This window comes from Peromyscus maniculatus, chromosome 22 (assembly GCF_049852395.1).
Source record: "Peromyscus maniculatus bairdii isolate BWxNUB_F1_BW_parent chromosome 22, HU_Pman_BW_mat_3.1, whole genome shotgun sequence".
NCBI classification, from domain to species: domain Eukaryota; kingdom Metazoa; phylum Chordata; class Mammalia; order Rodentia; family Cricetidae; genus Peromyscus; species Peromyscus maniculatus.
This window is the reverse complement of record NC_134873.1, coordinates 3,009,779-3,021,611: the sequence shown is the minus strand read 5'-3', so window position 1 is coordinate 3,021,611 and position 11,833 is coordinate 3,009,779. Positions and strand designations below refer to the sequence as shown.

The following is an 11,833-nucleotide window of genomic DNA, read 5'->3' as shown; positions in this document are numbered from 1 at the left end:
GCATCAAAATCGTGGCCCAAGGTCACACGTGGAGGTGACACTTGTCACCAACAGCGTGATGGGACCAAAGGACAGGTATGTGAGGTGAAGGGGATCATTGTCAAGCCTTAAATTAAAATTAATATCAGAGAGAGAACAAATTTGAATTTGCCTAAAAAATAAACATGTTAAATGGAATTCGCCGTCAAAAATGGTATTTGCCAGGCCAGTGGTGGTGCGCGCCTTTAATCCCAGCAATCTGGAGGCAGAGGCAGGCGGATCTCTGTGAATTGTAGGCCAGCCTGGGCTACAGAGTGAGATCCAGCACAGCCCTGCACAGTGAGACTCTGCCGCAAATAAAATGGTACCCCTCCCCGATACACTCGTAGAAGAAGGCTCTATTGTACACAGAAAAGCTTACACGGCCCTCGAATGCACACCTGTCACCCAGCACTTGGGACAAGGAGGCATAAGGATCAGGAATCCTGGGTCATGTTTAGCTACATAAATTTGAGCTAGCCTGTGCTCCACCAGACCCTGTCTCAAAAAACAAAGAAACGAACAAAAAATAGAGAAGATAAAAAGGACGATGCCTCCATTGCCAGGTCTCCAGATGACACAGACTTTTGGCTCTCTCTGGGCTGCCCGCCTGCCCTACATGTAAGACCCCATCCTAAGGAAACCACACACCATGGCAGGACATGGAGAAATCCAGTTGGAACTGGCCAGACATCTCCGTCCTGGCCTCTGGACTTCACCAAGATGGAAGGTGCTGTTCCAGGCAACCCTGATGAGATGCCACAAACAACCAAAAAAATTCAGAAAGTTGGGGGGCGGGGGTTAGGCAGAAGAAAGGTTTTGGCTGTACTGGGGGAGGGGCCCGGGGTAATGGGGGATCATTAAATATGCATCAAAGTAGATTCGGATTACAAGAGAGGGAAGTGTTAAAAGTTGTTTTTTTTCTTTCACTTCTGAGACAGGGTCTCTCTGTGTAGCCCTGGCTGCCTTGAAACTCACTCTGTAGACCAGGCTGGCCTCAATTCACAGAGATCCACCTGTCTCTGCCTCTTGAGTGCTGGATTTTTAAAGTTTTTAAATTAAAAATTTTTTTTAAAAAGTTTTAAAAATGGTATGTGCTTGCCGGGCGGTGGTGGCGCATGCTTTTAATCCCAGCACTCGGGAGGCAGAGGCAGGCGGATCTCTGTGAGTTCGAGGCCAGCCTGGGCTACCAAGTGAGTTCCAGGAAAGGCGCAAAGCTACACAGAGAAACCCTGTCTCGAAAAACCAAAAAAAAAAAAAAAAAAAAAAAAAAAAAAAAAAAAAAAAAAAAAAAAGGTATGTGCCACCCCAAATGGTTTGGACACTGAAAAGGAAATCCTGCCAGGCTCAAGGGTGCGTCTGATGCCTGTCATTGTAGCACCCTAGAGGCAGTGCAGGAGAGTCAGGAGTTCAAGGTCATCCTCGGCTACATAGTGAGCTCCTGGCCAGCTCAGGTTAGGGCTACAGGAGGACCTAACCCAAAACAGTAAGAGAGAGGAGGGAGAGAGAGACAGAGAGATGCCTCTTGCTAGATGTTTCTTTCCCTGACAGGTCTCTGTTGTGGAATATTTGTTTAATTATATAAACATGTGTTGCTGTTTTACTTTTTCCTGCCTAAGGCACCTGACTGGTCTAATAAAAAGCTGAATGGCCAATAGTGAGGGAGGAGGTAAAGGCGGGACTTCCAGGCAGGGAGAGTAAACAGGAGGAGAATTTAGGGTCAGGGGATGAAAGAAAAGAGATGCCAGGCAGGCACTGGGGTCCAGACAGACAGACACAGAGGAAGCAGGAAAGCAGGACAGACAGAATGAAAGAGGTAAAAAGCCCTGAGGCAAAATGTAGATGAAGAGAAACAGGTTAACATAAGTCGTAAGAGCCGGTGCGGCAAGCCTAAGCTAAGGCCGAGCATTCATAATTAATAAGTCTCTGTGTCATTATTTGGGAGCTGGTTGGCAGCCCAAAGAAAATTCCAATAAGTGGTGTCCAACGTGGGGCCTGAGTTTCCACACAGGGCCTGAGAAAGCTGGGAAAAAAGAAACAGAGAAAAGGAAGTGGACATGGCTCCCTTGGGAGGCGCCGCCCGCTAAGTAAACCCCCGCCACAGTGTGGGCACCAACTTCCAAGAGCTGGGGCGGTTAAATGCAGCTCTCAGCCAGGCCCTGGTGCCGCTGTCATGGGCCGGAGAAGTGGGTGGAGCCAACGGGAGCCACACGGTGGAGGTCCTAGCTGACACTTAGCAGGTTTGGCACCTGCGGCCAGAGAACACTACATGTGCACAGTAAAACTCGTGCAGGCGAAAATCCTTTAAACAGGTTACAATGTGCACAGGTGCTTAAGAAAGAAAAGAAAATGGGTATAGACAGTTGTAGGAAAAAATAAATAGTTTAAAAATAATTAAGTAAAGTCTTTATTTTTTTTTTTTTTTTTTTTTTTTTTTTTTTTTTGGTTTTTCGAGACAGGGTTTCTCTGTGTAGCTTTGCGCCTTTTCCTGGAGCTCACTTGGTAGCCCAGGCTGGCCTCGAACTCACAGAGATCCGTCTGGCTCTGCCTCCCGAGTGCTGGGATTAAAGGCGTGCGCCACCACCGCCCGGCTAAGTAAAGTCTTTAAAGAAAGAGTAAAGTAATAAAAAAAGAATAAGCCACGTAAAGAAGGGAAACACACAGGGAGTCTGGGTTCTGTACGGTTTCTTTTCTACTTTGAGGTTTTTGAAGGCCGATGAGCAAAGAGCAGTGGCTGAGAGACACTGGACTGTAACAGGGACTCTGAATTAAACCAGCCTAGATGCTTTAGGGATGCCTTAACTTTAAAATGAAATTCAGAAAATGTATTGCATTGGGGGAGAAGTTATGATTTTGTTTCCACAGGAAATGAAAGGCTATGGATCCCTTCAAAATTAATAGAGACAAGATTTGACTGGGGAAGAGACCCCATGAAAATCTTGGCTACATTCAAAAAGAAATAAAACTAGAAAAACTGCAAGACAGGTGACATATGCTGATCCCTTGACATGGGAACAGCTCTAAGACAGGATGAGAAAAGGTAAGTCTGGTTACAGAGTCCTTGTGACTTACTATTACATGCCATCCTTTCATATGGTATGGATAGAGGTTTGGTTATTCAGTCCAAACTAACTTATAAAGTTGACATATGTCTTTTACCTGCACAAACAGAATAAAAAAATCATCTTTAGCTGGCTTCTGCACACTTCACAATCCATACTCATGTTGATGCAGATATGTGTATTACCTTTGAAAGTTTGTGTGTTTTTAGAAAGGAAAAAAGGACCAGACACCAATAAAGACAAGTGGCCCAGGTGATCCACCCTCTCAGAATGTCCCTGCTGCAGTTTCCTCAGAGTTCTGTATCCAGAACAGCTTCAAGGCTGCTGCTGGCGGAGATGGTCCAGCCTCACAGACTACTCCAGCCAGGATTGAAGATAAGCCTTGCATTTTCCTATTACACAGAGACTGGACAACAAATGTTACAGCTAGTTTTCTGAGGACTTGATCATTATCTCAATTTTCTCAGGGTTCCCTGAGGACACCATCACCTCTGTACAACAGGAAGCAGTCTAGAGTACACGATGCCCACATTCCCAAGAGATGGGGTGGTGGTTTTGGTCATTCGATAGGTTGTGAATGTTTGTCATCATTTAGCAGGGACAAAGAAATATAGAATTAAAAGACAACTGTTCATCTCAAATATTTAACAATGGTATGGATTTTTATATATTGATGCAAACTTAAGGTTGTTTTTGTTACATTGTACATATGTTTATACTCTTGCTTAAGGTATTGTACCTATGCAGCTCATTTAAAAAGGAAATCTAGGGGCTGGAGAGATGGCCCAGAGGTTAAGAGCACTGGCTGCTCTTCCAGAGGTCCTGAGTTCAATTCCCAGCAACCATATGGTGGCTCACAAACCATCTATAATGAGATCTGGTGCCCTCTTCTGATCTGCAGGCATACATGCAGGCATAATACTATACATAATAAATAAATCTTTAAAAAAAAACTTTAAAAATAAATCTTTAAAAAAAAGGAAATCTAAAATTCTAGTGCTTGAAAGCTATTATTATAAACTGTTTAAGTTAATTAAGAAATACAGGTTAGTAGCTAGTTATCTATAACAATCAAACTTATAGTCAGGTGTGTTTTCAAGGTCAAACAGAGATATATTTTAGATAGATGGTCTTCAGACACTCCAGAGACCTAGAGAATATGACATTTAAGATGTCTTAATAACATAAGAATTTCCATGACAGTGAGACATGTCTGCTCCTGGCAGCACCAATCTACTTCAGGGAAGATGATGGGCATCAAAGAAGCTTCATATGGAGTTTGCTTTCATTTGTGGCAAAGTCAGCCCCTGGGCAAGAAACCGCTCTTGCCTCGACTGCTGACAGTATGCTGTCCAAACTGGACCAGCAGGACACAAAAAAAGTGACTGCCAAACTTCAGCAGAACAAGGCAGGACAGTCCTTCAAAATCCCTGCTTCACATAAGAGTCTGTCAGATATTCTGGACCTGTAGGGCGAAGATGGATGCTCCAGCTTTGCAGAGGAACCTTGGGTGGCTGTCCAGGCAGCCAGCTGTTTCTGTCATTTCTATAGTTTTGGAAGTGGCTTGCTCTGTACTTCCTGTTTATTCAGGTAATATTTATCCTTCTCCAGTCTCCGACAGGGTTGAAGACTAGATAGTTACAGTTTTACAGTTTTCCTTGTTACCAAATTCAGAAAATAAACTCACAAAAGTGATGTAAAGTTTATAAGGGTAAGAGACATAAAAACTTGGATTGTTTATCTAGAAAAATGTTTTGTTTTGAGGTCTAAAAAGGTGGTTTTGGGTTGGTAGTACAGTTAGGATAGAAGGTGGATTAGATACATACCTGTGGACTCACCAAGACTGGATAGATAATGTATTTGCCAAATACAAATGGACTGGTTATTGTGAATATAGTTCTTGCTTGATAATTGTTAGTATCTTACTATATTAGAGCTAAAACTTTTTTAAAAAAAATTTGTGTCAGTTTTTATTTATTTTTTTAAAATTCATTTTACATACCAACCACTTTTATTTAGACAAAAGGAGGAGATGTTGGGGAATATTTATCTAACTATGTAAAGATGTGTTGCCTCTGTTTATGTTGCATAATATTTGCTTAATTATGTACAGATGTGTTGCTGTTTCACTTTGCCTGTCTAAGGCACCTGATTGGTCTAATAAAAAGCTGAGCAGCCAATAGCTAGGGAGGAGGCACAGATGGGACTTCTGGGCAGGGAGAGTAAGCAGGAGGAGGAATGTGGGCTCAGGGAAGAAAGAAAAAGAGACGATGGGGGATGCCAGGGGCCGGCCAGCCAGATGCGGAGGAAGCAGGAAAGCAGGACGTACAGAATCAAAGAAAGGTAAAAATCCCCAAGGTAAAACGTAGATGAAGAGAAACAGGTTAAACTGAGTTATAAGAGCCAGTGGGACGAGCCCAGCTAAGGCCGAGCATTCATAATTAATATTAAGTCTCCATGTCTTTATGTGGGAGCCGGTTGGTGGCCTGAAGAAAATTCCAACTACAGGTTTCCACGTTCCACGTGACCGCATCTTGCCCCGTTCCCGCCCGTTGGAGGTGGACTGTGCTGACTCATCCCAGAGCACTGCTTCAGACCTAGAACCGATGGCTGAGGCCCAGGTCTCAGTGCTGGGATGGAACATGACATTTGGAGCTGTAAGATGGAGGGGTGTGGTGTTCCCTGCATGTGGAAGGAGCCCTGGCTGGAGCTGGAGAGGCCCAGTGTGTCCTCAGGATCACTCTGTAGCTGGTGGGAGACTTAGAGAGTGGGATTGCCATGGACTGAGGCCAACAGGGCACAGGATGAGTTCAATATGTGTGATTTAAATACAAAATCAGGGCTGGGGGCGTGGTCAGGGCGGAGCCCTGCCCAGAACCCCCAGTGAGGGGCTGTTGGAGTGCCTCAGTATTAAGTTCTGGATTCTTTTTTTTTTTTTTTAAGATTGATTGATTGATTGACTGATTATGTACACAGTGATCTGCATGTATGACTGCAGGTTAGAAGAGGGCACCAGATCTCATTACAGATGGTTGTGAGCCACCATGTGGTTGCTGGGAATTGAACTCAGGACCTCTGGAAGAGCAGTCAGTGCTCTTAACCTCTGAACCAGCTCTCCAGCTAAGTTCTGGATTCTTGTCCGAGAACTAAAACCGATGAGGAGGGAGCCCTGGAGGAAGGCACACAGGCAGGGGCATTATCCTGTGAGCGGCTCACAATTGGGTCTGTCTCCACAGCTGAGGCTGTCCTGAACTTGGCAATCCCCCTGCCTCAGCCTCCTGTTTAGGGACTCCCGGCAGGTGTCTCCATGTGCAGACACAAACTGAGATACGCGTGTTTTCTAACTGTGTGTGCGGGTGCCCGGGAGTGCAGTGTCCTCCTCGCTCTCTCCCTGTGTCTTCTCCGCGGGGCTCTCCCTGAACCTGGGGTGGCTGACTAAGGTATCCGGTGGTGAGGCCCAGCCATCCTGCAGTGCAGGACGAAAAATCGTGCTACACCATGCCTGATCCCCACCCCACGCCCTCCGCCCTGAGGTTCTGGAATCGGAACTCAGGTTCTTAGACCAGAACAGCGAGTGCGCTGCCCACTGAGCCATCCCCCCATTTCATCAGTCCGGGCTTGTAGATTGGAAGCGCATTACCTGCACAGAGACATCGGGAAAACAGCTAAAGGCGCACAATAAGACATGGCGCAGTCTTCATGTGGGTGTCCTCTTACCCCTTCGGACCCAGGCTGCAGACACCCCACCCTGCATGCAGCCCCGGGCATCATCGCACCCTGAAACCAAGCTCACATTTCTGCGCATTCTGTAAACTTACAGGACGAGTCTTCCACTGCGCCGCCCAGCAGCTCCACCCCAGTGTCTTCAGGGAGGGGTCTGCGGAAACCCCAGGAACCGGGTCAGAAACGCAGCAGGAGGAACGCAGATGACCGGACCAGCCAAGGGGGTTGAGAGAAAGGAAGAAAATGCAATCAGATGAAGGCAGTAATGCCCCAGCCTCGGCTCTCCCTTGGAGCAGATGATTCAGGAAGCACCCATTTTGCAGGGAGACTGTGGCCCACTGAAGCACAGCATCAGGTGTAGCCTGGCTTCTCAATATTCAGGTTACCTTTTCCCTCAAAGCAGTATGCATCAGGATAGCTACCCTTCATAGCTCTAGGTAAAGTCTGACAGTTGGGGTATCTTTCCCTCCAGAACGGTAAAAACTTGCACTATTTTTATATTATTATTATTTTTTATTTGTTGTGACAAGGTTTCTTTGTGTAACTTTGGAACTTGCACTACTGATTTAAATGGTAATGTAACCATATTAGATTTTGTACTTCTCTTAAATTGCATGAAATATCTAATTCAGGTATAAAATTTTATGTATTTGTATTATTTCCTTTTCTGTTCAGATATAATGTCCAGATCAACTTATAAATGAGTATAATTTGGCCATTGGATCCAGAGGGATGCAGTATCAGCATGAAAGTGGCATGGCAATAAGTGTCAGACATGGCAGTTAAAGCAGGAGGCAGCCTGAAGCAGAGCATGGGACCTGGAAATGGTGTGCTGATGTACTTTCTTAAAGCCCTCCCTCCAGTCACATATTTACTCCAGCAGGGCAGCATTTCCTAAAAATGCCAAAAGGATACCACCAACTTAGAAGGATTGATGACCCTGGCTTGAAGCCTACATGCCAGCTTTCTGTTACATGAAACAACTAACGATGAAGACAAATTTTGAAGGCAGTTAGATGGCTCCACACTTATTACAGTAATTAATGCTTAAAAGAAGAAAATCCTTCATGTAAAATTGTTTCTTTAAACGGTTGTTGTACCTGTAATTATGTGATGTCGCTGTGTTTGTGTGGCGATGTGATCATGCAATCTGGTTGCTGAAAATATTAGACCATTGGATCTTGAAGATGAATGACAGGAACTAGTCAAAAATCAGACCTTGATCCTGGGAATGAACATTTCTTAACTGCCCAGTCATATCTCTAGTGCTGTAATTTTTTAAAGTCTATTTGTATCATTTTGAAGTGTGGAAGTGAGGACAAACTCATACAAGAGAAAAACACTATTCATGTAAACAATTTGGAAAAAACTTTAGACATCACTGTTGTCTTCAGCTTCAAGAAAAAGAAATCATATTTCATTTATTTTTCATCATACACTTGAAGGAAGTAAATTACTTACCATGTTCACTCAGGGTTAATGGTGGAGATCATTGTGATTTCTATCTTGAAACTTTGGAGGTGGATACTACAGTGTGCTATATGTGACAAATACGTTTAGTGATGTTATCTTGTGTTTCTCCTATGCCTTTTGTTCATTTTCTATCGTACTTTTCTTAGTGATAGGTATTTTTCTACTACAATGTATAGAATGGTATACCCATAATCTAAGTGGTCCACTGTTTACTTAAATATCAGGCAGTGTGTGATCATACTTTTTAAGTAAGGTTATCTTTAAAATGGTGGTGGGTTTTTGTTGCTGTCTTTGTTTTTCATATTTTCACAAATTCCCTTGAGATATGTGCTTGTAATTATGTTTGGATTGGATGTTAGTAATGATTCAGGGATACATTTGAACTCATGATCCTCATGTATCCACCTCCTGAGTACAAGTCTAACGGTAGATGATGTACTCCCATCATGTATGCTTTTTTCAACCAAATTTAACGTTAATGTTACAATGCTTAATGGAAGAGAAAATAAGAAACATTAAATACCTTATCTATGTAAAAAAAAAAAAAAAGATGCCTTTCAAAAGAGCCACGCCCCCAGCCCCTCACTGGGGATTCTAGGCGGGGCCCCACCCTGACCACGCCCCCAGCCCCTCACTGGGGATTCTAGGAGGGTCTGCACCCCGACCACGTTCCTCTGTCCTCTGTTTGATACAGGGTCTTGCTCTGCACCCCAGGTTGGCCAGAACTCATTCTTGAGCTCCCTCTGTGGAAGCTGAGCTGCCAGGCCCGGGCCTCACTCCGGGTCTGTCTCCAGGGACTCAGGGTCTGGGAGTCTTGGAGGAAACGACGGTTCTGTCACCATCAGCAACATCTGCTGCCGCTGCCAGGAGCGGCGAGGCCCGGACGACAGGGACGCTGGCGCCCTCACCTGGGCAAATCCTCGTCTTGCCACTCATCCCTCACGTCCACGTTTTCCATCCTCAGCGTGGCTTCCGTGGTCCCCATGGGAGCTGCAAAGAGAAGCCGGCTGGGAGCTGGGGCGACCCGGGATCTGAGGAAGAGAGGACAGACCAGTCTAGGCTGACCGCGGCCCCTCCCCAGCTCTGACCGAGCCGTCCGCAGCGGGGTCATCAGGAGGGGGGTCGAGCCCCAGGCCCACCCCTCCGTTGCATCTGTCAAGCCCGCCCCCTCCAGAGCCCCCGGACCCCAGCTGACACATCCCCTGCTTTTCCTCGGGCCCCCGCTGTGCAAACGCAAGCCTTTGTGTAGGGATGACAGTGACCCCTTGGGTAGGCACTTCCGGGAAGGGAGTGACCGTCGGGACTGATTTCCCCTTGGGTAGGCACTTCCGGGAAGGGAGTCCTCTGCCTGCTCCTCTCTGCCCCCCCCCCCCATTTCAGTCTGGGGAAGCGGAAGGACCCACGAAGTAGGAGAGAACCGGCTGCTGGGGGTCCTGACGTCATCTGCCAGTACCTCGGCTTCCCTGTTTGTAAATCGGTCGAGGAAGTCATGTTTTCTGGGTGGCGTCCTCTGAGCCCATCACCCTGGCTCCCTGACTCCAGGAACAGCCAGGGTCTGTGTCTCCGAAGGCATAGGTCAGAGGTCAATGCCAGCGTCCTCCCTCTCCGCCTTGTATTTTGAGGCAGGGTCTCTACCCCTGAAGCTAAGTACAGAGCCCAACAGCCGCGGTCTCTGCCTCCCCAGGGATGGGATTACTTTGTCCTCCAGCTTTATTTCGTGTGTGTGTGTGTGTGTGTGTGTGTGTGTGTGTGTGTGTGTGCGCGCGCTCGCGCGCGCGGTGGTATTGTGTTCCCCAAAATATTGTCACCCTAATAAACTTATCTGGGGTCAGAGACAGAACAGCCACTAGATACAAAGGCCAGAAGATGGTGGCACTCACACCTTTAATCCTAGCAGAAATCCCTCTGGATCTCTGTGAGTTCAAGGCCATATTGGGAACAGCCAGGCATGGTAACTCACACCTTTAATCCCAGGGAGTGATGGCAAAAAAACAGAAAGATATATAAGGCGTGAAGACCAGAAACTAGAGGCATTTGCCTGGTTAAGCTTTTAGGTTTTGAGCAGCACAGCTCAGCTGAGACCCATTGGAACACAGAAGCTTCCAGTCTGAGGAAACAGGATCAGATGAGGAACTGGCCAGGTGAGGTAACTGTAGCTTGTTCTGCTTCTCTGATCTTCCAGTTCACCGCAATACCTGGCTCAGGTTTGATTTTATTAATAAGAACTTTTAAGATTCATGCTACGTGTGTGTGTGTGTGTGTGTGTGTCTGTGTGTGTGTCTGTGTGTGTCTGTGTGTGTGTGTCTGTGTGTGCGTGTGTGTGTGTGTGTGTGTCTGTGTGTGTGTCTGTGTGTGTGTGTGTCTGTGTGTGTGTGTGTGTGTGTGTGTGTGTCTGTGTGTGTGTGTGTGTGTGTGTGTGTGTGTCTGTGTGTGTGTGTGTGTGTGTGTGTGTGTCTGTGTGTGTGTGTGTGTGTGTGTGTGTGTGTCTGTCGCGCACCATGTGCGTGCCTAGTGCTGGGGGGGGGTCAAAACCGAGGGTGTGTGTAGGGCGGTGGTGGCCACTCCTTTAGTTCCAGCACTCGGGAGGCAGAGCCAGGCAGATCTATGAGTTCGAGGCCAGCCTGGGCTACAGAGCGAGATCCAGGACGGCCAGGGTTGCACAGAGGGACCCTGTCTTGAACTCCTTCCACCAAAAAAGAGAGATGGCATTGGATCCCTTGGAACAGGAGTTGCAGAAGGTTGTATGTGGCCATGTGGGTGCTGGGAATTTAACCCAGGTCCTCTGAGAGCAGAGCAGCTAGTGCTCTAACCACTGAGCCACCTCCACCGCCCAGGATATGATTACAGTTTGGTGTGTTTGTTTGTTTGTTTGTGTGTGTGTGTGTGTGTGTGTGTGTGAGAGAGAGAGAGAGAGAGAGAGAGAGAGAGAGAGAGACAGACAGACAGACAGACAGACAGACAGACGACAGACAGAGACAGGGACAGAGAGTCAGGGACAGAGAGGGAGAGACAGACAGACAGAGACAGAGACAGAGACAGAGAGGCTCTGTCTGTGTAGCCTGGCTCTCCTGGAACTCGTCCCACCTCGGCCCCGAGTGCTGGCATCAACGCTGTGTGTCACTTGTCCACCCGGGCCACCTTTTTGAATTAGTTACCGTTTTGTCCCTGTGTGGGGTGTGTGCACTGTGTAGACTTTCAGGGAGGGAGGTCAGAGCCCCCCCTTTGTTGGAGTTGCCCCCTTCCCATGTGGGTCCCAGGGAGCAAAGTCAGGTGGTCGGCATGGCAACAGCTCCGGGTTCCCAGAAGCCACCACACCTGGCTTGAGCCATGGGTGCGGGGACTGAACTCGTGGTTTTACTGCCTGTGGGTGACCCCTGCCGCCTCCCGCGCCCCAGCGGGGTGCTGTGTGGACTCCCCAGACTGTCTGGTGGAAGCGCTTCGCGTTGGAGGCCGGTGTTGCGACACAGACACCCCACACACACAACTAAGGACGCCCCCAAACCAAACCCTGGCACCCACAGGGCCACATCTGTGAAATCATGATTGTTCCCCTGTTT

The 11,833-nt window shown here is 47.2% G+C and overlaps 1 protein-coding gene across 1 annotated transcript in view; it reads right to left on the bottom strand.

Moving 5' to 3' along the window:
- The window catches only part of Atcay (ATCAY kinesin light chain interacting caytaxin), a 29,888-nt gene that overhangs the window by 17,029 nt on the left and 1,026 nt on the right, over window positions 1-11,833 (bottom strand). Inside the window, exons 2-3 of the mRNA XM_076559659.1 lie at window positions 9,185-9,307; window positions 6,899-6,957 (exon numbers count right to left, since the gene is read on the bottom strand). Coding sequence (XP_076415774.1) covers window positions 6,899-6,957; window positions 9,185-9,261 — 136 coding nt within the window. The 5' untranslated portion in view covers window positions 9,262-9,307. The remainder of the gene's footprint in view (window positions 1-6,898; window positions 6,958-9,184; window positions 9,308-11,833) is intronic.